Below are 25,932 nucleotides of genomic sequence, written 5' to 3' on the forward strand. Positions count from 1 at the left end.
TACACCTGCCATGCACGGCACATGTATAGCCCCTGCAAATCTCCCTCCTACATAGACACACAAAGATAAAAACATTGAGAGAACAATTAAAATAAAAACTCTTCATTCTGGGACATAGCGAAACTATATTTGATGGAAAAATTAGAGTTACTTTTTATATTGTGATAAGAAGGGAAACAAAACAAAAGGGCTGATATAGTTTAAGCACCAAAGGAGAGGAGAAAGGGACACAAAAGGATCAAAACAAAAACTAATGAGCCAGAAAGACAGTTTTCATTTAGACCCACCTTCTGTTGATATGGAGAACAGCAGCCTCCTTACGCATGACGTCCATGGTAAAGGCAAGAGGATGAAGCTAACACACACAGGAAGGCATGAGACATGAGCTCGTTAAGTACAGATCCAGGAGATAGCAAAAGAGTTTTAGGAAAATGCACTCAATACTCTAGCAACAGGCATAAAGACTCGGGAGAAACAAGTTCAGCAGAGCCTCTTCCAGGGGACATTGAGGTGGAATCCCTGGGTGTGTGGCCTCGGGCTAATTACAGCTGTCCTGTGCCAGGCCCCCTGTGTATAACGTTCATGGTTGTAAAGATTGAATAAGTTAGAACCTGCAGTGTGCTCAGAGCGGTCCCTGTCACGCAGCAAAGACACAGTTAAGAGGAGGCAGTGTTATTAGACACCATGAGTACAGCAAATTGTCTAATACAAGAAAGAAATGCACTTGCTTCATATGTGAGATAAATTCTTGATGAATTCAAGGCAGACAGTGGAGAGGCCAAAACCCTTCAGGACAACCAGAGAATTAAAGGAACAATTTCGGGGTAAACTGGAACAAAAGTTGTGCTCAGCTATATTTAAAAAAAAAAAATTCCAAGCAGACAGACACCACAAGCTCCTCCCACAGGAGAGAGTGAGTGGAGGTGGGGATGCTGTTGACAGATGCAGACAGACAGCACACGTGAGATGGTACTACCCAAACCATCACACAGCACAACACACCCAGCCCACGGTCAAAGCAACAGACTCACAGGGTCAGCCTTGGAGGGAAGGCATCCGGCAACACCCTAGAGAATTAAAAGTAAAAACACTCCCAGGAAACTTTTATATAAGAATAAAAGTTCAAGGCCTTTTGTAGAACCTTTGCCTTTGCAAACTAGTCTCTCGTGAATGGGAGACACGATGCATTACGTCTGGTTAATACTGATACCCATAGACGCAGTGCATTCACACCGTCTGGCACTCATTGACTGATTGTCTCCGTACTCCAGAGTGGGGAGTATAGGAAAGTGTGGATGGGAGGACCTTGCTGTTTTCTCCTAGTAGCAGCTTAGCTGTTGTGTTACCGCTGTGTAAGTCAGGCTTCTGCTACTCTCACCCGTAGCAGGGGGGTAGATCAACTTGCAAAGAGGACACATTAACTTTGGCTCGAGCCCCTGAGACTTCAGTAATTAGTAGGCTGGTCCTGTTGATTTGGGCTGCACAGAATGCACAGAATGCAGAGAGCAGGTGGCAAAAGCAGCTGCTCAGATCGCAGGGGAGGGGGGATGAGGGTGAGGGGTGGGGAGGGGAGGTGGGGGTGGGGCCGAAATGAAAGAGAAAAGATGAAGAGGTGGGCCCATAATAGCTCGTCCAAGGGCACGTGGACACCAGGGGAACACTTTCCCTAAGCCCCACATTCATTCTGTCCACAGAGGCATCCCCAGACCATTGTGAAAACAAGACATTCTTGCCAGACTCCTTACAACTGCCCAGGTGTCACACAAGTGCTTTCGTGTTTGTGCATTATTTGGGGGGTTGGGGGGGTGTGCATTAACAAGATGTTGAGCCAAGTAAGTGTGAAAGCAAGGCTGAGCTGAGACCTATATCACACATATGTGTCTGTGAAATCTCATCCATGTAGTTCTCGAGAAGAAATCAAGCGTTAAGCCTCTTTCTGTGGTGAGCAGGTTGCTTTACAGGTGATGAGAAGATGTTCACTGTGTTGGTTATGATCTGAAGGGAGTCTTCCTAAACCCAGAAAGACTACTACTGCCAACTCGAGTGTGCCCTGGCGTGACTTTGTGGTACCTATGGGAGCCCCACAGCTGGGTCTGTTCAAGGCTGTGACTCAGGCAGGCTCCACCTGGGCCGGGCAGGAATTCCTGCCGCTAGGCAGCAGGGACCTAACTCACAGTGACTTGCATTTTGCTGCACCCTGCCCAGGAGGCTAGCTTAGCCATCTCTAACCTTCCACTGTGTTTTCTGCCCTAATGGGTGACCTGACTTACTGGAATCCATGGCCTACTGCTAGTGGGAAGATGTGCAGGTGCGTGTGTGCGCACACACACAAGGTGAAGGGGCTTAGTTGTTGACTGGGACCCCACCCGTGACAGTAGGAATTGGAGGGTACCTAGGAGGGTTAAGCCCGGATTGGAAGTAATATGGGGTTGCATGAAGCTCATCTCTCCCACCCTCAACATCTCCATTCCAGTCCCAGCAGACTCAGATCAGCAAGTTCCGCCACTGGTGCCTCATCTGGAAGGCTCTATGGGAATGACCCCTAGCTGGCTGAAAGGTAGGTGCTTCAGAGAGTCAGGGTTGGGGAAGACCACAGAGAAATGTGTCCTTGTCCCCATACGTCAAGAATACATAGACCTGAGCACTACAACTTCACTGTTCATGTTGACGGGGATGCCCCAGGTGAGGTCATGCTGTCAGGGTCCTACCACACAGTCACTCTCCCTGCACCCTCCTCACTGGCTGGTGGGTGCAGCCCTCATTTAAGGACAGCAGTGCAGAGCAGCCCCACGTATCACAAACTAGTTTGGAACAGGGAGACGGTTGGACAAGGGCTTGGTTTCCATCCCTAGCACTGAAAAAAAAAAAGCAAACTTAAAAGAAAAAAAGAAAGCTGTAAGATTATAATTCACACACTGCGGTGGTTTGACTAGGAATGTTCCCCATAAGTCCATATGTTTGACTGCTTAGTCATCTGAGACTGGCACTACTTGGGAAGGATTAGGAGGTGTGGCCTTGTTGAAGTAGGGTGTGGCTTTGTTGGAGAAAGTGTGTCATGGGGGTGGGGAGGTGTGGGGTGGACTTTGAGGTTCCCAAAGCCCAAGCCAGGCCCAGTGACTCTGTCTCTTCCTGCTGCCTGCAGATCCAGATATAGAAGTGAGCTACTTCTCCAGCACCGTGTCTACCTGCATGCCACCATGCTTCTCGCCATGATGGAAATGAACTAAACCTCTGACACTGCAAGCAAGCCCCAGTTAAATACTTTCTTTTATAAGAGTTGTCGTGATCCGGCTGGAGAGATGGCTCAGCGGCTACGAGCAGTAACTGCTCTTCCAGAGGTCCTGAGTTCGATTCCCCATCAACTACGTGGTGTCTCACAACCATCTGTAATGAGATCCCATGCACTCTTGTGGTGTGTCGGAAGGCAGCTACAGTGTACTCATATAAACAAAAATAAATAAATCCTTAAAAGAAAAGAATTGCTGTGGTCATGATGTCTCCTCACAGCAATAGAACATTGACTAAGACACACAGAGTTCATTCACTCATTTACAGTAGGTGATTAACTTTTTCAGTTCTTTTAATGATACCACAATCCACCCAGCCCAGCTCTTTTTGATGATTTAAGAAAACGATTACACCACTGTATATGTTTAAACACATGCCCATTAGCATTACCCCTTTTCTTTGTCTCTCTGCCTCTCCAGGCTGTCAACCACTCGTCTTTTTTGTGTCTCTGTGAATTTGCTTTTTCTGAGCATTTCCTGTATGAGAACCAAGAGGCATGCAGATTCGTGCATCTGGCTCCCTTTCACTTGGTGCTATGTTTTAAGGTTCATTTGTGCTGGGTCCTGGGTCCATCCTTCATTCCTTTTTGGGGTCACGTTCGATGCAAGGGTGTACCACGTGCTGTTTGTCCATCCATTGACTGTCAGGCATTTGGGTGCTTTCCACTTTGGGCTTCAGGATTAACCATGCTGTGAACTGTCCTGTGCAGGCTGTTTGAGACACGTGTTCTTGTTTCTCTTGTGTGCATACACAGTCATGGGCTGGGTGGGTCACACGATAGCCTCAAATGCTGTACTCAGAGGAGCAGCCAGCCACATTCTTTCCCAAAGTGGCTGTACCACTTTACATTCTCCAAGGCAGTGCACGAGGCTCCCATCTGTTCACCTTCACAGCAATACTTGCCCCCGTGCCTTTTTCATTCTGACAAGAATGCCTGCCGAGTCCTTGGAACCAGAGCCCCTCACCTGTTTGCCTGTGGGGGGATAGCCAGGGTATCTTTGTGTGGCTGGAGTTACTTTGCTCATTGCTGTGCCAACGTGTCTAAGAAATCTGAGGGAGAAGGGATGAATTTTGAGTCACAGTCACAGAGGGATTTTGCCTCATCCTTGAAGGGAAGGCATGGTGGCAGAAGTGACATTGTCTGTGGTCTGGGAAGATGGCAGAATCACACAGCAGTTAGACGTAGAAGAAGAGAGCTAGACAGGACCAGAAGCAAATACAAACTTCAAAGATTCATCCCTTGTGCCTTCCATCTACCAGATAGATCCCAGGGCCTAAGACTTCCTCCATTTCCCCAAACATCATAATAGAGATCAAATATTCAAACACACAAACCTGTGACAGACATTTCATACTCAAACCATAAGAGCAGGCCCAGAATTGGAGCCGCTGCCTCCCACCAATCTTGAAAAACATGGGTCCCTTACCTATTAAGCCGGGAGAGCAGCCGTGCCAAGGTGGCTGCCTACTCAGCCATGGCTTGGTGTGGGGTTTTTGCCAACTCTGGCTTCTACAGTGACTTGCCTGGGCTGGCAGCTCCCTGTGTCCTTGCGATCAACCGTCAAAGAACCAGTAGCTGAGTTTCCACTTAGCTGGGTGCCTGCAAGGCCTGCGCTTAACCTACCATGGGTGGGTGGCTAGGGTTAGGAGTGGTCCCAGTGTTCACACATATTCTCCGCCTCTCTGGTTCCACTAGAGAAGTTCCTTCCTGTCTGACCTGAAGCTTCTAGTGTCTGTGAGGTGCCTGAGGGTCTCTCACCACAGGTCTTGCTTGCTTATTCTGATTCTAACTCATGGCCGATGCTCATATGTACAGATGGTCCTTCGAGGACAGAAGGCCAACCAACATAAGCTGGCAATATCATAAATCAGGTCAGGAGGTGTAGCCCAGGGATTGCTGTAGAGGTAGACAGGGTCAACTCTTCAGGGACTCAAAGATTGCATTCTCTCCCAGGAAGCAACAAACAGGCAGCAATAAACGTCAAGTGGGAGGAGAGACAGGCTTTCACCAAAAGTCCGCCTAGTGGGTTTGGAGGAGGTACCGTGGGAAGTGTGAGTGACCAGGACGAGTAGGCTGATGGCGGCCCAGCAGCCAGGGAGCAGGGATTGTGAATGAGTTATCAGGGCTTGCAAACATTAGCCCTGGACATCAGGCATCTGCAAGAGTTTCGGTTACAATCAAGCTATTCCAGAACTGAAACATCTTTTCCCATAATGCTCCATACTGGGTAAGCGTTCTACCATTCAGCCACATTCTTCCCCAAGACACTGTTTCTTAACCAAGAAGATGAAACAACCCTGGATGCGTTGTTCTTCATCCATTTAAATGGTTCCCAGGCTATCTGACCTACATCAAGCAGTAGCAAGGCACCATTGTCATCAATCTCGACAAAAGCAATACCAATTACTAGATGTGTCCATCTGACCAGTCGCTTGCTGTTCCCCAGCCCATGACTTAACCCAGTCCACAGGGCTCCAGGCCTTGAAGTGTGGTCAGAGACGCTTCATTTGTATGGGTGGCAACCATTAGCAGTCACATTCCTCTGCTTCCTGCATCTTGCCTTGGCTGAATACCCATCTCTGCCCAGGGGTGTCCCTCCTCTCAGCATCCTATGTACACCCCATCACTAATGCACACCCCATCACTAATACACTGCACACCCCCATCACTAGTGCACACCCCTGTCACTAATACACACCCCCATCAGTCACTAATGCACACCCCATCATTAATGCACACCCCATCACTAATGCACACCCCATCACTAATGCATACCCCATCAATCACTAATGCACACCCACCACTAATGCATGCCCCATCACTAATGCACACCCCCATCACAAATGCACACCCCCATCACTAATGCACACCCCCATCAATCACTAATGCATACCCCACCATTAATGCACACCCCATCACTAATGCACACCCCATCACTAATGCACACCCCACCACTAATGCACACCCCACCACTAATGCACACCCCACCACTAATGCACACCCCATCACTAATGCACACCCCATCACTAATGCACACCCCATCACTAATGCACACCCCATCACTAATGCATGCCCCATCACTAATGCATACCCCATCACTAATGCACACCCCACCACTAATGCACACCCACCACTAATGCACACCCCACCACTAATGCACACCCCACCACTAATGCACACCCCATCACTAATGCACACCCCATCACTAATGCACACCCCCATCAATCACTAATGCATACCCCACCACTAATGCACACCCCATCACTAATGCACACCCCATCACTAATGCACACCCCATCACTAATGCACACCCCATCATTAATGCACACCCCCATCAATCACTAATGCATACCCCACCACTAATGCACACCCCACCACTAATGCACACCCCATCACTAATGCACACCCCATCACTAATGCACACCCCCATCAATCACTAATGCATACCCCACCACTAATGCACACCCCATCACTAATGCACACCCCATCACTAATGCACACCCCATCACTAATGCACACCCCATCACTAATGCACACCCCCATCAATCACTAATGCATACCCCACCACTAATGCACACCCCATCACTAATGCACACCCCATCACTAATGCACACCCCATCACTAATGCACACCCCATCATTAATGCATACTCTACCACTAATGCACACCCCACCACTAATGCATGCCCCATCACTAATGCACACCCCACCACTAATGCACACCCCCATCAATCACTAATGCATACCCCACCACTAATACACCCCACCACTAATGCACACCCCACCACTAATGCACACCCCCATCAATCACTAATGCATACCCCACCACTAATACACCCACCACTAATGCACGCCCCATCACTAATGCACACCCCATCACTAATGCACACCCCCATCAATCACTAATGCACACCCCACCACTAATGCACACCCCATCACTAATGCATACCCTAACACTAATGCACACCCCACCACTAATGCACACCCCACCACTAATGCACACCCCACCATTAATGCACACCCCACCACTAATGCATACCCCATCACTAATGCACACCCCCATCAATCACTAATGCATACCCCACCACTAATACACCCCACCACTAATGCATACCCCACCACTAATGCACACCCTATCACTAATGCACACCCCATCACTAATGTACACCCCCATCAATCACTAATTTTCATGGTGTTTTGAAATTTGTCTTTTCTTTATTTCACCATTTAGCAGATGTTTACTAAGGCCCGCTTCTCAGATTTCCAGCCCTTAGCAGATCCAGTTCTGTTTGGTGAGGGAGGGCCAGAATGGAAGGCAGGTGGCAGTCAGCATAAGATAGCTGTGTTAAGGGGTTGGGGATTTAGCTCAGTGGTAGAGCGCTTGCCTAGGAAGCACAAGGCCCTGGGTTCGGTCCCCAGCTCCGAAAAAAAGAACCAAAAAAAAAAAAAAAAAAGATAGCTGTGTTAATTAACAACAGGGTATGTTTTCAGCAGGCAATTATGCCTCTGTGTGGACATCATAAAACACACTTAAACAGACCTACTACTGGAGTAGACCCACTACACAGTCAGCTACTGCTCTCCAGGCCACCACCATGAACAAAACAGCACAAAATTAGGTCAAGAAGAGGAAATTATGTGGTAACCATGGTATGCACGGCAGCTGCTGGCTTCTCGTGGCACACTGTTTTCCTTTCCTCTCTCCTTTTCTTGTGAGGATCAGAGGGATACACTTTAGGATAAGGTGAATAGCAAATGCAAAAGCCAGTAAGTCATTTGTTAGCATCAGGTGTCAGCTACTGGAATGCATGTGTTGTGCCTTGCTGCAGTGGCTGCTATGGCGCAAAGCCACCAGACAAGAGAAATTTCCAACTCCATTGTAATCTTATTACCCATAACTGTAGACACGGGGTGCCAGAGGGCATGGCTGCTCTGGAGGAGAAGACTAAGGAGGACAAAGTGTTGCTATGTGATGTGACATTGGAGCAGAGCCATGGTGTGTGCAGATTAAGGGGAGAGCAAGAGCACAGGCTTTGTGGCTCCCAGCCATGGTGGGGACTTGTCCTTTGAGAGAACTGAGACGCAGGAACAGCAGGTGGGTAAGAGGGCAAAGAGGCCTGGAAGAAAGAGGCGAGAAGCCCCCGTGACAGAGCAGGTGTGGGCTGTGCTGACTGTGGTACTCCATGCCAACCTACACGCCACAACATGGCACAGACCAGGCACTCAGAGAACACTGGTTAAACACACAGGAAGGGACTTCCAGCTTCTGTCCTCCCTGAGTGATTACAGAGAGGAAATTCCTGGCAGTTCTGGTGGGCCGTGGCCATGATGGCCACTAATCTTTGAGGGAACAGATCCACTTACCATTGGAGACCCCTTTAGAAATCTCCAACTAGCAGGCTGTGATCTATACCTCAGTGGGACCCTTGCCCCTGTGCATGTGGCAGTGACAGAATGGGATGTGATTTTTCTGCCTTTTCTGATTGCCGCGCACGCACTGCGTGACTGCAGCTTGCCCGATGTAGACCTTACATAACAGGGGACTCAGAGAACAGCAGCTGGCAAAAGCAGGAAATGTGTGAGCTTCATGCCAAGCTGAATTACTCAGTGGCCCCCACGCCCAGGGCAAACACAGGCTTCTTTTGAGGGCTGGCTAAGAGCCCACACAAACTTTCACAGGCCCATCTTGCATTTCAGAACAGAACAAAACAGACAGCCCAAGCCGCAATCTTCAAAACCTGTGTGAAGCAGAGGTCCGGATTATGCTGCACCCATATTTGAATATTGTTTTATCCTCATCACGCGAACTTCCTGGGGAAGGACTCCAAGGTCCAAGTGGGCGGGAAGGAGGGTCCTTAAATGTGCCCTCTTTCAGCTCTTGCTCATTCCAGGAGTCCCAGCTGCTGGAGAAGGCTGTGTAGGAGGTAACCTATCCCATCTTTCTTATTTTGTTTCTAGGTGGGAGCATACAAGTACAGCTTGTTTGGAGCAAGGGCTTTGAGAGGCCGAGACTTTTATCCACTCTCAGGGCAACTGGTCCAGACTCTGCCAAGTCAGCATTTCCTGATTGGGTGCATTCATTGAATGTCAAGCACCAGATCTCTGGAGGTTTGTCATCTTCCGACACTGGACCAAGGAAGTCCCAGAGACCCACAAAAACACAGAAACAGAGGTGTTCTTTGGGTGAGAGACCTTGGTGTGCACTGCCAAGCTTCTCGGCTCCTAGAAAGGCGGCAGGACTGAGTAGCTGAGTGTGTGCACCTTGGAAAGAGATGCGTGTGTGATTTCAAAGCCTGATTTCAGTGCTTGTCACCTGTGAGGGCAGAGGCAGCATATTGAATGTTATCAGTCTTACTTTTCTAAGCTGTGGGACAGACACATCACTGACCTTTCTTGTGAGCACTATTAGGGTACATTTAAAAATCTCTCTTCTTCTTCTTCTTCTTCTTCTTCTTCTTCTTCTTCTTCTTCTTCTTCTTCTTCTTCTTCTTCTTCTTCTTCTCTCCTTTCTCCACCTTCCCTCCTCTCTCTCTCTCTCTCTCTCTCTCTCTCTCTCTCTCTCTCTCTGTGTGTGTGTGTGTGTGTGTGTGTGTGTGTGTGTGTGTTCATATACAGGTGAGATGTATGCTGTGTGCAGGTCAGTAGACAGCCTTGGCTGTCAGTCCCCACCTTCTACCTTATTCAAGGCAGGGCCTACTCTTTAATATTGACTGCTATCCAGGTACTCCAAGACAGCTGGCCTGTGAGATTCCAGGCAGTCTCCTGTCTCTGCCTCTCATCTTAAGTCATGAGTTGCGAGATTTCGGAAATGTGCTACCACATCTAGTATTACTTGGTTTCCTGGCATCCAAACTTAGGAGGTTCTCATGCTTCCCAAGCAAGAACTTCACTCACTGAACCATCTCACCAGCTCCACTATGGAGGGGAGTGTGGAGGATCATGGAGAGTGGATGGGTCTAGAAGGAAGGTATAACCCTCAGGAAAGCTGGCTTGTGTCCCACTCAGATGTCAGGTGCAACATCAAATGTGGTTCTACCCATCTGTCAGTAATTCTGTAGACAGTGCAGTAGTTAACTGCCTCACAGAGGCCCAGGGACCTAGCTTCCTAAAGTCCACTTAGTTTTGAGAGATGACACTGAGGGGTAAGCCCAGCCCAGCTCCATTCACATGAGGCCCTTCCCCTCTCGGGCCCCCTAACTTTGTGTTTAGTAGCTGAGGCTGTGTGGCCCTGGTTAGACCCCAAGGGTAGGAAGGGAAGTACACTCTTCCTTGGGGAAAGCTACAATGGGGGTTGCATAGCTGAAGCTCTGGCTAGCAGGAAGGACCTGGCCTACAGGCTGGCAGGACCAAGGGGTCCAGTGAGGAACTGTCTGGTCTCCTAGTGAATCACAGGGAAAGAGGCATGGCATGTCCAGATTTGAAGCCTGGATGCCTCTTCCCAGGGCAGGGTGGATATGCATGGGTGTGGGAGGTGGTGGGAAGAATCTGAATGCAAACTCAAGCACCCATGTCGGACATCACTAAATACTATGTTTATGTAGATTTGTATGGGGTTAGGCTTGGGGGGCACTTGCTGTGTGTTCTGTGGAATGGCAAGAGTTTCCTCCACATCCAGTGTTAAATGTCATACGGTGCTGGGCCAAATATCTCTGGGGGGAGTGTGATGGATTGGTACCCATGGTCGTCTGTGCACTAGAAATGGTGGTTTCTTGGGAAGAGAGAGGAAGTGCTTTTAAATGCATCCTCTTTTGTTCAGTTGTGCAGCGTGGCCATGTTTCTCCGTTCACAGATGCAAAGGCATTCAGGAATGTAAGCGCATTGCCGATGCCAAAGGCATAAAAATTAAAAAGCAAGGTCGCTACAGCTGGGGTTTAGTGTGGTGGTAGGAGCTCGTTTATGATGTACAGGTCCTGGGAGAGGGAGAAAGAGAATGGGAGGGAGGGAGGGAGGAGGGAGACAGGGAGGGAAGAAGAGAGGAGGAAGGAGGAATGGAGAAAGAGAGATAGAGGAAGAGAGAGAGGGAGGGAAGGAGGGGGAGAGGAGGGAGGGATGGAGGAAAAGAAAGGGAGGGAAGGAGGAAGAGAAACAGAGAGGGAGGAAGGAGAAATGGAGGAAAAGAGAGGTCACCAATTACTTTCCTCTCTCAGTGGCCTCCTCCCCTCACACTGGGGCTACCTCCCCCCCTTTTCTTTCACTCGTGTATCATGCACACACCGATGTTTGAATAGCCTCTTGCTTTCTTCCCCAGGACACATGTGGGGCAGGCAGAGCCTTTGTGAATGTGCTTGACAGTTTTCTGTCATACTTCTAAACAATCCATCGCACAGATGCCACAGGGTTCATTTAGACTGTCCGGGGCTTCAGTGCTCTTAGACGGTACCCAGTGTCTCTTCATAGGCAACAGTAAGCACTCTCTTGTCTGTGGGTGCTCTGGATGCTGCAGTTTACAAGAAACTCCTGTGCAGACCTTCAGTGCTACCCATACTGGCTTTTTAAAACATTTAATCATTTGGGTTTTTTTTTTTATCAGCACACAGATTTATTTTGATTACTTTTAGTTGTGTGAATGGGCGTGTATCTGTGTGTGACAGCGGATGGGAGGGTAAGTGCCTACCTAGGCATCGGATCCCCTGGAGCTGCAGTTACAGGTGAGGTTTGCATGAGCAGTGAATGAGCATGGGGAGCCATCTCAAGAGGACTTTGCTAGATATGGTCAGATTGCCCCTCCCCTGCGACAGCCACCCCACCTGCCATCTTCATTTATCATACTGGAAGCAGTGATCGCCTCTGCAATTTTATACAAGAACCTGAGAGTTTGCAAGACTTTTGTTGCCACTGGCCTATGTCACACTGGGGTGGACACAGTGGCCTAAAAGCTAAGCCTGCTTCGGCTTTACCAGGCAACCAGCACAGTTGAGTGCAATGGTGTAGCCAGGAAGGGTATGTGGGGATTTTGGTGCTTGTTTTCCTTTAATTAGGTCGGGAGTGGAATCATGGTCTGTATGCATACAACTTAATCCAAAAAGTTGGTTGCGAGGCTCCTGGAAGGTTTACTGGGAAGGATGCTGTTTTTGTAGAGCCGAGGATGGGCCATCTTCCTTGCTCTGATGCAACGTCCTCTATCCCCAGTTGCAATGAGCAGTATCAGTGACACCGTGAAACGGGCCAGGGAGGCCTTTAACTCCGGCAAGACTCGATCGCTGCAGTTCCGAATCCAGCAGTTGGAGGCGCTGCAGCGCATGATCAATGAGAACCTGAAAAGCATCTCTGGGGCGCTGGCCTCTGACCTGGGCAAGGTGCGTTGGGTGTGCGATTAGAGTCTTAGAGTCGGGCTGGGTGGTGCTTGGGAGGTTACAAGAAAGGGCTAGCAGGGATACACCAGGTACAGGAACAGTCGCACCCCGAGCGTAGGGCATCAGTTGCCCGCCACCCAGTTCACCGAGGACTACTCTGCTCCCTAAACACTACATGTGTAGTGCAGTGTTATAAAGGGAAAAGCGAGGCTAGGCAGGGATGAGCAACGCTTTCAGGGTCGCCCTCTACTTCCACCACCACTGGACAGAGTCTCCTTCCCTCCACCTGTTGCTTTTTCTCTATGGCTTCTTCATTGACCCCATTTCAAAGAACCCAAACCCATTCCCGCCCTCCTGCTTTTTCCCTCCATCTTCGCCCACTCCCTGGTCTACCTGACTCTCGCATACAAAGGACCACCAAGACCATGCTCCTGATCGATGCAGCTCCACGTGGCTTCTTCCTTCCTCCTTGTTCCCTGAGGTTGCTCACCCCGTGGCTCTGAGCAAAACCAGCATCCTCCAGATCCACAAGGCTTTCACTTTGCTTTGGGGACCCACCTGAAACTGTTTCCCCCCTCCTTGTGGCAGCGCCCACCCTCTGCCCTGTCAAGGCTCATTCACCAACTGTTGTCTGTGCTTCCCATCTGGGGCAAGAATGAGGAAACTCACTCTTTTGACTCCCCGAAGCCCAGCAAAGAGATGCATATATGCCATCTGCCTCTTTTTGTCCCCCCTACCGTTCCAGGAAGGTCTGGGTTCCCTAGCAGCCCTAGTTCCTGCCTCCCTCTGTCATAGTTCTGGAATTTTGTCTGCCATGCTTGGGCACATCTTCCCAGGTAGGGGGTTGCACCCATGTCTACTCAGCATGGTGCTCTCCCAAGCTTTCTTAGATTCAGGTCTCATGGGGGGCTGTAAGCCTCCAGACAATGCAATTTGTTCCTTACCAACGACCCTCAAATCCCTTCCTCTGGCCAGCCCTGGCTTCATTCGTTCCTTTATGAGCTCTGCAAGCAGGGGCACCCCCCAGTCACCTCACAAAGACCCACCCTCCAAATCTTGGGAAGGAAGGAGCTTTCAGACCTAATACCTTAATGGCCAGTCTTCAGCTCTGTGTCCTGTCTGTGCCTGGCTATGGTTACGTTAAACAGCCAAGTCAGCAAGGCAAGCAGAGCCTTGGCTCTGGGCCTCGAGTTCACACGGAACCTCTTTCTAGAACGAATGGACCTCCTACTATGAGGAAGTGGCTCACGTACTGGAGGAGCTTGATACCACAATTAAGGAGCTCCCTGATTGGGCTGAGGATGAGCCTGTGGCCAAGACTCGCCAGACCCAGCAGGATGACCTTTACATCCACTCGGAGCCCCTGGGTGTGGTCCTTGTCATAGGTGCTTGGAACTACCCCTTCAACCTCACCATCCAGCCCATGGTGGGTGCCGTTGCTGCAGGTATGAGGGCTCCGTGCTGGAGGGACTGTGACAGGGGTTGTGATGACCAAACCATCTAGTCAGATATGCAGGCTAGCTTCTCTGTACTGACGCAGAGGGGTGAAGGGTGCGAATCTCTACAGGAGAGGCCAGAGCTGCTCTCTCACCCAGCCTTAGCTTCTCTGTGTGTGTTCTTTCTTCTCCCTTAGCCTCCCAGCAGTGCTGAGGGGCAGGCAGGCGGTGCGGCTCTGGAAGCACCTGCCAGTGCATGCACCTGCAGCAGATGCTCATGTGTGTACCTGTGTGTGCTTCAGCCTTGTGTTCCTATGTGTGTACCTGTGCTTCTCTGCATGTGCCTGTGTGAACTCACAGGATGCACCCGTGTCTAGCCTCCCCCCACTGCCTTCCGAAGGTACAGATGATACAGTGGAGTTTCTGGGCCTGGTCCCTGGGTGGGGAGTGTCTTAGAGGAGGTCACCTGAGGAGTCTTCTGACTTTGTATTCTGCAGGAAACGCAGTGATCCTCAAGCCCTCAGAAGTGAGCGGGCACATGGCAGACCTGCTAGCGACACTCATCCCTCAGTATATGGACCAGGTGAGGCGCTCCCGAGAGCTCAGGGGTGACTGCGTTGGGGGGCAGGTCTTTACATCTAGGGAGACGGTGGACTATTATAACAAATGAGATGGAGTCCTTGCGCTAGGAGAAGGACTTCCCTGCTAGGGGACCCAGGTAAGTATATAGTTCCAAGGCTGAAGGACTGCCAGTCTCCTATCGCCCACCCTAGGTGTGGGGTTGGGAGAGGCTGGGTTTTTGATGTGCTTCCTCTGTCTTTTTGCTGGAAGAATCTGTACCTAGTGGTCAAAGGGGGTGTCCCTGAAACCACGGAGCTGCTCAAAGAGAGGTTTGACCACATCATGTACACTGGGAGCACAGCCGTAGGGAAGATTGTTATGGCCGCTGCCGCCAAGCATCTGACTCCTGTCACCCTGGAGCTTGGAGGGAAAAGCCCTTGTTACGTGGACAAGGACTGTGATCTAGATGTGGCTTGCAGGTAAGGAGACTTGGGCTTGGGAGCCTGTCTACCTTTCTCTACTACCATGAGGGTACCAAGTTTATGACTGCAATGAGTAATACAGATGGTCCCTTCCCTGAGGGAGCCTATAGCTTAGCTTTGGGATGGTAGAAGTTGAGGGGGAGGGGCATTCCTATAAGTCTTCCTACAGGGAGCCTCCAGAGACAGCAATGACTCTGTGGCATTCCCCCAGGGGTGGTGCTCCAAGTAGAAGCTTCAGGAAAACCAAATGTGGGACACTCAGGGCTTGGAGACCTTTACCAAGTCCAGTTGCCCCTCTGCAGGAGATCTCAGGAAAGCAGGGCTGGTTGCTCAGAGTCCAGGACAGGACTCACATCTAGATTAGTCAGGTCTCTGGTCATCTCTGTACTCCGGTTATATGAAGGGGTGCAAGTAGAGGTGTCACGTGGCTAAGCAACGCTCTGAGAATGTGATCAGAGTCACAGAACACTCGCCCCAGATGTCCTCGGGATTTCCTGTCATTTCCCGTGATATTAAACACACTGGTTGCAGACACCCCTGTGGTATAAGGAGGGGTTGAACAGCTCAGGGTGTCTGCAGGTGAGTTGTAGCTTAGGAGGACCCACCGAGGCAGCACCCAGCCCCTGGGTTATCCTCCATCACCCAGCCTTCAGCGCCTTGCCCCTGACATGCGGATGTTCTCGAGGGAACTCCCATGATTCACAGACTGTACTTTCACAGGCGTATCGCCTGGGGGAAATTTATGAACAGTGGCCAGACCTGTGTGGCCCCAGACTACATCCTCTGTGACCCCTCGATTCAGAACCAAATCGTGGAGAAGCTCAAGAAGTCACTCAAAGTGAGTATGGCCCGAGGGTGGGAGTAGAAATGCTGTAAGACACGTGGGATGTATTTAGCCTCAACCAACCTCCAGGACTCTGAAAAATAGTAGGTGTTATGAAATACAGTGTGGCAGTGGGGTCCCTGGTGGGCCCATGCCAAGGTGTCCCCCTGAGAAATTACTCCATGCAACATATCTGATATGAAAGTGTTTATCTGGGGGAAGGGCCTGGAGAAGGGGTAGAGGCAGACAGACAGACAGACAGACAGACAGACGGGAGCAGAGACATGAGGGCAGAGGACAGAAAGGAGGAGAGACTGGCTAGGAACAGGCAGGAACACACACACACACACACACACACACACACAGAGAGAGAGAGAAAGAGAGAGAGAGAGAGAGAGAGAGAGAGAGAGAGAGAGAGAGCGCTGTGGTGTCACACGGTCCTTTCATAAGCCTCTGGTACCTGGCAGCAGCAGGTAGTGGCTGCAGATATGACTTAAGGTGTTGCTAGGTCCCTGTGGGGAGCCTAGCAGAGCTGCCTGTAAGCTAACAGCAGGTCTTCTGCTCATAAAAGAAATATGAATACACACTGCAGACAATTGGGAAGGGCACAAGAGCATAATGGAGGTGCGGGAGTGAGGGAAGCTTTTCTCAGATTCCTACCACCCAAAGGCTATCATTGCCTAGTGGCTAGGATGTCACGGCATGACTGGACCAGGTCTTCCATGAGGCCTCATCTCTTCTCAGGATTTCTATGGGGAAGATGCTAAGCAGTCCCGTGATTATGGGAGGATCATCAATGACCGTCACTTCCAGCGGGTCAAAGGCCTGATTGACAACCAGAAAGTAGCCCATGGAGGCACTTGGGACCAGTCCTCACGATACATAGGTGTGTGTTCTGCCATTAAGAGTGCTGCCCGTTTGCCTGGACTGCCAGGGCCTACAGCATGTTTACAGGAAGTGGGCACAGACAGAGAGTAAGTAGGCTTTCCCAAGAAATCTGCAGAAGGCTCTGGGGCTCTCAGAAGGCAAACGCGGAACACATCTCTTAAGGGATGTCCTTCTACAGCCCTAGAGACCTCTCTCTCCTCCACAAGTCAGAGACAAGGGCTTCATCTCCACCTCCAATCTGTGAAAGGGAACAGGGAATAGAACAAGCAGAGGCCATGAGAGCTCAAGGCAGACCAGGCTGGGAGGAACTCCCAGGACCCTGGCTGGGGCAACATCAGTTGGAGCTCTTTTGGTCCCCAGTTAACAAGGAGACAGGAGAATTATGGGATGAACACATGGGCCAGCAGATATAATGACCGCCCCTTCAATGTTTGGAGCTTGTTCCCCCATGCAGGTTAATCTGTGGATACCCCTATGATCTGCCATGATGGAGTCCAGGATGCAGGAGTTGGGAGAAGGCGGATATAAGAAAGCTTTGTTTGCAAAAGAATAGAAGCAGGAGCCAGATGTTAGCATTATGTGCATGTGTGTGTGTGTGGTGATCTGGGGTGGGTCAATACAAACAGACTTTGGCTTACTTCCTGCCTCAGCTCCAACCATCCTGGTGGATGTGGACCCCCAGTCCCCAGTGATGCAGGAGGAGATCTTTGGGCCGGTGATGCCCATTGTGTGTGTTCGAAGCTTGGAGGAGGCCATTCAATTTATCAACCAGCGTGAGAAGCCCCTGGCACTCTATGTGTTCTCCAACAATGAGAAGGTAGGCCTAGGAGTCCCCCTTCCAGATTCCTGGCCTACCAGGCATGGCACTTACATGCAAGGGGGAATCCACAGGCCTGGGTTCAAATTTTCAGCTTCCCCATTCATTAGCTGTGTGACCTTGCATAAATCATGTAACCTGTTCGAGCTTCTTTGACCTTATCTCTAAGATTAGGACAGTCCCATCTTGCTAGATCTGTGGATGAGGTGGTCATTGCTATTTCCCCATACAGTGCCAAGGGTCAGGAGATATTTGCAGAGGGCTGAGACATGGCCAGGGCTACAGGTGGTAGAACCGGGGGATTGGAACTCAGCCTCCACTGGTCCTTGTTCCTGAGGCTCTAAGACATGTTCAGAAAGGGTGGAAAGATTGCAGGACAGCAACATGGCTGCCTGGGTCTTTATATAGGTGATCAAGAAAATGATCGCAGAGACATCCAGCGGTGGAGTGACAGCCAATGACGTCATTGTTCACATCACCGTGCCCACTTTGCCCTTTGGTGGTGTGGGTAAGTCTCACCTTGTACTCTGGCCTTTCACAGGGGTCCCAAGCTTGGGGTCACAGCCATTTAGTGGCACTGCTGGGATGAGACTCTCTCTGGGCACTCTTGTGCCTGGCAGAGCTGCCCTAGGGGACTCGCTAAGCCTTGGCTAACCCCAGAAGGCTCAGAAAAAGGAATTTATAAGGATTAAGAGTACGGGATTGGCTGGGATCCTTTCATTTAGGGAACAGCGGCATGGGGGCCTACCATGGCAAGAAAAGCTTCGAGACCTTCTCCCACCGCCGCTCTTGCCTGGTGAAGTCTCTGTTGAATGAAGAAGCTCACAAGGCCAGGTATCCCCCAAGCCCAGCCAAGGTGAGAGGCACGGCCCTGGGACTTGGGGAATATGTACTGCATATGACGAAGGGGTGAGGCCCTGGGTTCCATGCTCTCTCCCTGTCCTCACAGATGCCCCGGCACTGAGAGTGCTGCTGCACCTGACACATGTTTTGCTGGCTGTCTTGTCCTTGAGGAGTTGCTCATGGAGCCTCATCCTGGCTTATTCCCACCTGCTGTCCTGTGCTTAACTCCCCGAAGGCTCTCACCTCACTCCTCCAAATTCCACTGTTTGCTGGGCACAGAAATCAATAAAAGCCTCTGAGGAAAAGTCATGCATGTGATGCTTCTTTTCATATCTCGACCCCAAGTCCTTCAAAGTTTGGTCACCCTGACAAAGCTCCCTCCCCCAATTAGCTCATGGGCTGTGAGGTAGGAAACCATGATTTGGGATGACATGACATTCATCTTCCCCATGTCATGTTTGGGATGTCAGCTCCATTCCTGGTGTCTGGGTGAGAAGAAACAGAGGAGGCTGAGCCTTGATGACAGTGGCTCTGGAACCAGATGGCAGTCTTACTACTCTCAAATCAAATGTGACATGTAGGGAAGGGGTCTCTCTGTGAGTCAGCACAGTGGTCAGTACCAACAACCCCCACTGTTATAGAACCAGGTTTGTCCCACCCACTACCCTGTCCTCTAATCACTAAGAGTTTTGCAAGAAGAAATTTATTATGAGGTTGGCAGGGCTCGGGGACAGAGCCCTAACACTCAAATGTACCTCTCCAAGGGGTGATTAAGACACGAGAGATGATTGTAGGTCTCTGCTTGAGTGAGCAAGTTTCATACCCGATCTTGTGACGCATGCTCACTGCCTGGTAAGGCCAGCATAACCCAAAGTGTGATTTTCAGACTCATCAGACCCAAGTGTATGGTTTCGAGAAAAGCACCTTCGAGTCCCCGGAAAGCAACCGAGGCAACTGTTCTCATTGTAACCCCCAATGAAGAGGGGCCACCTGCAGCAGCACACTCGACCAGGCCCGGCCACTGGCCCAAACATTCTAATCAAAGACAAGTAGCAATAAATGGCAGGGCAAAGAGATGTAGTTAGCATGGCCACGTTAGAAGTATGTACCCATGATTTATTAGAGTGGCTTACAGGCTGTGGCCCACCAGTCCAACAATGTCTGTTTCCTGACAGAAAAGTCTAGAACCCAGTAGCTGTTCAGTCTACAGACTAGATGTCACAGCAGTTCCAAACTGCTGCAGGACCCCCAAAGACTCCTAGAGAGGGGCTAGGGTCTGAGACACGGTGAGGTTGACATGGACGGGTCAACAATCCACATTCACCCAGGATTTAGCCACTCTTTTCACAAGTGCTCAAGCCTTTCTTTGCTCCCCATAACCTTTGGATGAGCATTTACAAGGGAGACAAGAATCTTCGGGGCCTTTGCCCTTTTGGAGAGCTCTATCCACTCCTCCAAACGTCTTTCTTACTCAGTTCTAAATAAAACTGAAGTTAAAACATCTTTACGAAAAAGGGTAGACTTAGAATATATAATATTAAACAAGGTTACATGTTCACAGAAAGATGGATTGCAGCGAATAGCATATGTATATATGTATGTAAACAGACGTACCTGATGGTAACAGTCCAACAGGAAAAGAAGGAAGGCAAAATGCTAGGGAAGGAAGAGGACTGAGTGCAGGCGATGGGCAAGCATCATGGAAGAGGTTATAAAGCTGACTTTTTTCTTGTTCTAATTTTGTTACTGGGTTTTGTGTGTGTGTGTGTGTGTGTGTGTGTGTGTGTGTGTGTGTGTGTGTGTGTGTGTGTGTGTGTTTTGGTGGTGAATAAGTGCATAAAATTTATTGTGAAATACCACAGCATACATTCTGAAGGCCTAGTCTAACTGCACAGACGCTCATTGAGTAGAGAGACTTTGGGTCTAGTCAATTTTGGTGTATAATGTTTTCACTTATTTGCAAGGCTTTAAAATAACAAAAAATGAAATTATACAATTCACAGGTAAATGAATGGAGCGGGAAACACTTATTCTGAGTGAGGTGACCCAGACCCAGAAAGACAAACATCGTCATTTTGTTCCTCTCATTTATGGATGTAGCGTTGAGTTTTCTGATACGGATGCTTACTTGGAAATATCCACAGAGGTCAGGGAAGTTTTTTCAAGAGAATCAAGAGGTCATGTGGAGGGGCTTTTCAAGAGAAGAAAGACAGAATACAGTGGTTTAGAGGCTTAAAAGGCATTAATGGGCCAGGGATGAGTCAATGTGGAGTAATTCGATAATGGGGTGACAATGTCCCTATCAGACACCACAGCTTACCTAACAAAAAGCCCAGTGCTAGAAATGGGCTACCTCTTTTTGAGTTGTTGGCTGGTGAGGTTTGAGAGACCACAAATATAACTGTAAAAATATTTTTACTAGGGGTTTTCTTCCCCACTCTTTCCCATCTAGCTCCTGACTAAGAGACGCAGAATCCTGCTATTTTATTTACAAGCAGTGAGCCTAGACTGACTCTGAGCTATTCTAACTTATGCCCTAGCCACATGCCCCTTGTTCCTTGCTGCCTGAATCCCACCCAGGCTGTTTCTGTTCCATCAACCTGTCCTCAGGATGCACTGCTCCTGGTCACATGCTCATGGTCCGTCCGGGTTCAGGACAGCCTCCTCCTCTCTCTGTCTTCCCTCTCCTTCCTCTTGGTCTCTCTCGAAACCCCTCACTCAATTCTCAGATCCTGCCTTCCCCTCTCTCTACTGCCCAATCACAGGCTCTAGCCTCTTATTAGCCAATAGATTTAAATTGGGGAGCAAGGTTTACACAACCAAGGCCGGTGTACATGAGAATCCACTCGTTTGGATGGCAACCAGATCTTGGGGCTCAGAATCTAGCATTTGTATACATAGCAACACCCACAGCACATTACAGGCTGTGTATTTATACTGTTATTGGTTTCGCTCCAAAACTTTATGTTAAGACCTTGTTGTTGAAGACACCACATAGTTGACCCACAGAGGAGAAACCAAGTTTTCCACCTGGGCTTTACCCCTACCACTAGCTTTCATGATACTGGAAGGCACTATGGCCACCACAGGAGGAAACAAGGAATTATCAATCCTACCCAGCTACAGTACCCCGAGAGCTACAGTTACAACCTGCCCACAAGATAGTCCACTGGTGTTAAGGTTTATTCTTGCTGTCTATTGTAATGCTAAGTACCTGTCTTGGCCCTGTATTTCTGATTGGTAAACAAAGATGCCACCAGCCAATAGCTGGGCAGAAGAGACATAGCTTTAGATTTCCCAGGCTCAGGGGGTCAGAGGAGAATGATAAGGCGTAGAATAAGCAGGAGGACGGAAAGAGAAGCCGCCATGTTAGGAATCAAGAAAATGGGTTGGGGATTTAGCTCAGTGGTAGAGCGCTTGCCTAGGAAGTGCAAGGCCCTGAGTTCGGTCCCCAGCTCCGAAAAAAAGAACCAAAAAAAAAAAAAAAAAAAAAAAAAAAAAGAAAACATGGCCCCGAAGGGTGGCCAATTGGAGTTAAGAGCAACCCAGATGAAACATCGGGGCAGAAACCCTGGTTAGGATTAAATAATTTCTACAACCCACTGGTGCAATCATGGCATGGATGTCTTGGGGGTAAATTCCCCCCTCTGCAGGATGCCTGTTAGATTAGATTGAAGTCACCCACATGACCTCATTTTACCTTACTAGTCTATTTAGAAGATTCTAAAACCAGGAACGTTCTGAGTTGCTGACAGTTAAAACTTGATTGTTCTCCTTGGTGGGCACGCATACAATTCAGCCCATCAGTAAGGGTGAGCTCTGATGAATGGAGTTGTGGGGTCGTCCTCTCTCCTGAGGACTAGTTAGCTCTCCCCCAGGAAACATGCATTGGGTTACATCAGATGGCTAAGAGGTGAAACTTATTTTGTCTTCATGTACTCTCGGCAGACGGCTTCATGCCATATGCACTATAGGCATGAACCCATCTGTCCATGAGGAAGGAAATGGCGGTTCGGCAGGAAATGCCACCTCTCACTGCGCTAGCCACAGAGCATCTGCCCATTGTGTCTTCATCCTTCAGCCCCTGTGTCTGACCAGCTGTTGGCAGTAGACTCTCTTACTTGGGAAAAGGAGGTACGGGGACCCCAAAAGTGTCATCTGTCTGTTCTGGAGGAATGCATGAGAGTATACAGGTGGTGATCAAAACTGCTTTCTCTTCTCCTCCTCCTATTTGCTGTTGATATTTTAATACTATTTTTAAAGAGTTTTAGCATCCAGAATGTCTTTCCCCATGACATTTCCATACTTACGTCTTAGTCACGTCCATCTCTATCCCTCTCCCTGTGCCCTTCCCGATGGGCATCTTCCTCCTGCTGAAGAGCCCTTGTGCTTTCATGGGAGAAAACGGGGTGTGTATTAGTCTAGGTTCCACACACGAGAGCAAGCACTGGGATCGTCTCCCCCTCCCGCCCCCTTTAGACCTGTTTGTTCCTCTCCAGCAGAGCCTTCTCATCCTACGGGTTTTATTGTTGATTTTTGTTTGTTGTTTGTTTTGTTTTATATCTAGACTCTGGGGCCAGCGAGACGGCTCAGCAGGGAGAGGCAGGGGCCTCGGAAGCTGATCACCTGAGTCTTATTTCCAGCTCCCACACGATGGAAGGAGAAAGCCAACTTCCAAAAGATGTCTTCTGACCTGCGCTCGTGCACCCATGCAGGTACTTAAGCATACTCTCTGTCTCTCCATAAATGTAAAATTAGGACAATTAAAGTGAATCTAGGCTCTGCATCTGAGAGTCTGCCATGTTTCCCACTTCCCTGCAAATGATACAATTTATTTCTTCATGGCTGAATAGGACCCACTGTGTCTATATAAACCCATTAATCCATTGATAAGCAGCTAAGCTGGTTTCTTTTCTTTTCTTTTCTTTTCTTTTTTTTTTTTCTTTTTTTCGGAGCTGGGGACCGAACCCAAGGCCTTACCACTGAGCTAAATCCCCAACCCCGCTAAGCTGGTTTCTTATCATGGCTATTATGAATATGGATATGCTGGTGTCTATGATACGCTGACTTAGATTTCTTTTTTTACATACCTGGAAGCTTAAGAAATTTTATAATACAATTAAAAAAAACAAACAAAACCCCAAAGCTGACCAGTTCTTGACTAACACTATTTTTTTAGAGTAGCTCTGAAAGCAAAACAATGGAAGAACAAAACACACACACCACACACCCTGGTCTGGGCCCAACATCTTTATTCAATTTTTTAATTTTCATTGCATGGGTTAGGTACTAATCTAAAAAGACATTGCACAATTATGAGTCAATTCTTCCAACTTTTATCCAGCACACAATCAGCCAAGACTTTTCGAAACTCGTGTGTTACCAGGGAGAGCATGCTACATCTTCGGGTTGTCCAAAGCAGTGTATTACAACATGCAACCCAATGGCTGGGAGCCAAAGCCTTAGCAAATCACCTATGGTCCCATCCTTTGTTCCCCTAGTGTCGAGATGCCCAGGCTAAAGGTCTTCTGCTTTGTATTGACTCTGTAGTCTGTGTGGAAGCCACAGCTCGCAGAAAGCATTTGAAAATTCACATTTATTAAGCATGCAGGCTTTTTTCTTCAAGGGAAGGCTGGAGTGGATGTTGTCTAACAACCTGCTGATCTTCTGCTGGTCTACGGAGCCAGGCTTCACCTGAATCCACCAAAATCCTGAGCATTGTCTAGACCCTAATCCTGGGCTTTGTCTCTCAGTGAAGACCCATGATCATGATGGCTCTTTGCATTTTCAACGTACAGAACCCATCCTTATGCCTACTACAAATCTCTCCTCCTTACACCCTTGTCTGCATGCTGTTTCTCTGTGAACAACAACCATTCTTACTCATTTAAGACATGTACTTTGCAAGGGAGTTTCCATGTAACTACATCTAAAGCTTTGTTGTGATAATTGTCTTGTAGAAACCTTTCCCCAAATGTTTGCTGTGCTTAAATGTGTAAGGATAATAAACTGCTCTCAGACTCTAGAGGTTTGGGGTCCAGCTGATGCTTGGAGAGACACCCCTGCCCCCACCAATCCTGGCCACCCCCAAGTTACTGTCTGTGATGCAAAACTTGACTCCTCAGCCAACCTCTGTCCTAGTCACACTTGCAGGAAGTTCCATTGTCACCTAAGCAGGGGGAGGAGGAAGCAGGGAAGTCCAGCAGATCAACGTCTCTGAAACTCATCTGGCCAGAGCTTGGGACCCTGGAGTGGACAGAATGCTGGAGGCACTGGGAAGAAACAGTTATTTGTGAGCAACAAGGGCGTCTTCCAGATGGGCAGAGGAGGTCAAACCCAGATGAGCGGATCCAAGGCAGCCATGCTAGGAAGATAACGAAACTCCCAGCAGCCAAAGAAAACAGATAGTTATGTGAGGAAAGTTGATTGGGAAGTTCAGCCCAGTTGGTAGAGTCTTTGCCTAGCATGAAACCCAAGTTTTATCTCCAGCACTGTGTAAAACCCCTACCGTGCCTTTAACCCTAGGACTAGAGGTACCTTTAATCCTAGGATTAGAAGAGCAGAGGTAGGAAGATCAGATGGATGGATGTTCAGGGCCTCCCTCAGCCGGAGAGAGTGGAAGTACAGCCTAGGGTAGAAACCTTGTCTTACAAGAAAGTAAAGATGACCCAGCTTTCACTAGGGATTGGCATGACTGGGTATGGCAGTTGAGTCTTCTCTTAGAAGATCTAATGGGAGAGAGTGCAGGGAGGGTTTCAAGCCAGATCTCAGTCTTGCTTCTTGTTTGTTCTGGAACTGTAGGATAGCACCTGAAGTAAAAACAGTTTGAGTTTTCAGCAGGAAAGGGCTTTGGGACTCTGCAGAAGCAGGGAGAGAGCTAGATGACGAGGCAGGGCTTCCAAGAACAGTCCCTGGAACGCATCGAAGCGTCCTCCCAGGATCTGTGGGATTCAAGGACTCACGGTCTTGGTCTCCTTCCAAGGATCAGACAATGGTATGGGGAACTGGTTCAGCTGCCTGTGGCTCCCAACGAAGAGGTGGCTGGACACAGGAGTTACTGGCTTGCCTCCATTCAGAGTACCTGTCAGTCTAAGCAGCCAAGTTTCGTATAATGTCTCTGAACAACAGCCCTTAATTCTTACATAATGCCCTGACTCCAAGGGAGTGTGGGGAATGTTAGGATTTCTGGCCATTGATGCTGAGAAAGTTGTAAGCAGAGATGAGAGCAGCAGTGGGTAGGGGGTGGGGCAAGGGCGGAAGGTGGTTGGGCCGAGTTCAGCACTTGTGTGTGTGTTTGTGTGTGGGGTGGGGTGGGTAAGGGAGGGCAGGGCAGGGAGAGTTGTTGCTCAGCTCCCTATCACTGATTGTTGTTCTCATGTTTGCCTCTGAGGGCTGGTCTGTGGATTAGGTGAGCTCATTTGTTGACTCCCTGCCTTCGCAAGGGACAGTTTGCTAGCTATTCTTTTGAGTACTCCTGAAGTTTCCCATTCTGGAATGGGCT

General features: G+C 49.2%; 1 protein-coding gene and 1 long non-coding RNA gene across 3 annotated transcripts; both read left to right on the forward strand.

The window, feature by feature from the left end:
• Positions 1–9,051: 9,051 nt before the first annotated feature.
• Aldh3a1 (aldehyde dehydrogenase 3 family, member A1) lies at positions 9,052–18,739 on the forward strand. Its single transcript, NM_031972.2, has 11 exons — positions 9,052–9,212; positions 12,418–12,584; positions 13,795–14,026; positions 14,515–14,600; positions 14,849–15,057; positions 15,781–15,898; positions 16,628–16,769; positions 17,422–17,588; positions 17,997–18,096; positions 18,314–18,444; positions 18,538–18,739. Exons 2-11 carry the CDS (start codon positions 12,423–12,425, stop codon positions 18,550–18,552), a joined length of 1,362 nt encoding a protein of 453 aa, NP_114178.1. The 5' UTR covers positions 9,052–9,212; positions 12,418–12,422; the 3' UTR covers positions 18,553–18,739.
• Positions 18,740–22,500: 3,761 nt separating this feature from the next.
• On the forward strand, positions 22,501–24,450 carry LOC120095325 (uncharacterized). 2 transcript variants are annotated; one of them, XR_005490813.2, is made up of 3 exons: positions 22,501–22,624; positions 22,999–23,146; positions 24,058–24,450. It is a non-coding gene; the product is annotated as an uncharacterized LOC120095325 (long non-coding RNA). The 2 variants fall into 2 exon arrangements; XR_005490814.2 differs by having other exon boundaries at positions 22,508–22,565.
• Positions 24,451–25,932: the final 1,482 nt, after the last annotated feature.

The sequence above is a fragment of the Rattus norvegicus genome, chromosome 10 (assembly GCF_036323735.1).
Source record: "Rattus norvegicus strain BN/NHsdMcwi chromosome 10, GRCr8, whole genome shotgun sequence".
Taxonomy (NCBI): Eukaryota; Metazoa; Chordata; class Mammalia; order Rodentia; family Muridae; genus Rattus; species Rattus norvegicus.

Bases quoted from the DNA above. Each gene is read 5' to 3' on its own strand.
- Aldh3a1 (NM_031972.2), top strand. From the start codon at position 12,423: ATGAGCAGTATCAGTGACACCGTGAAACGGGCCAGGGAGGCCTTTAAC. The intron at 12,585-13,794 runs GTGCGTTGGGTG...ACCTCTTTCTAG, and splicing joins TGGCCTCTGACCTGGGCAAG to AACGAATGGACCTCCTACTA. The intron at 16,770-17,421 runs GTGTGTGTTCTG...TTCCTGCCTCAG, and splicing joins CCAGTCCTCACGATACATAG to CTCCAACCATCCTGGTGGAT.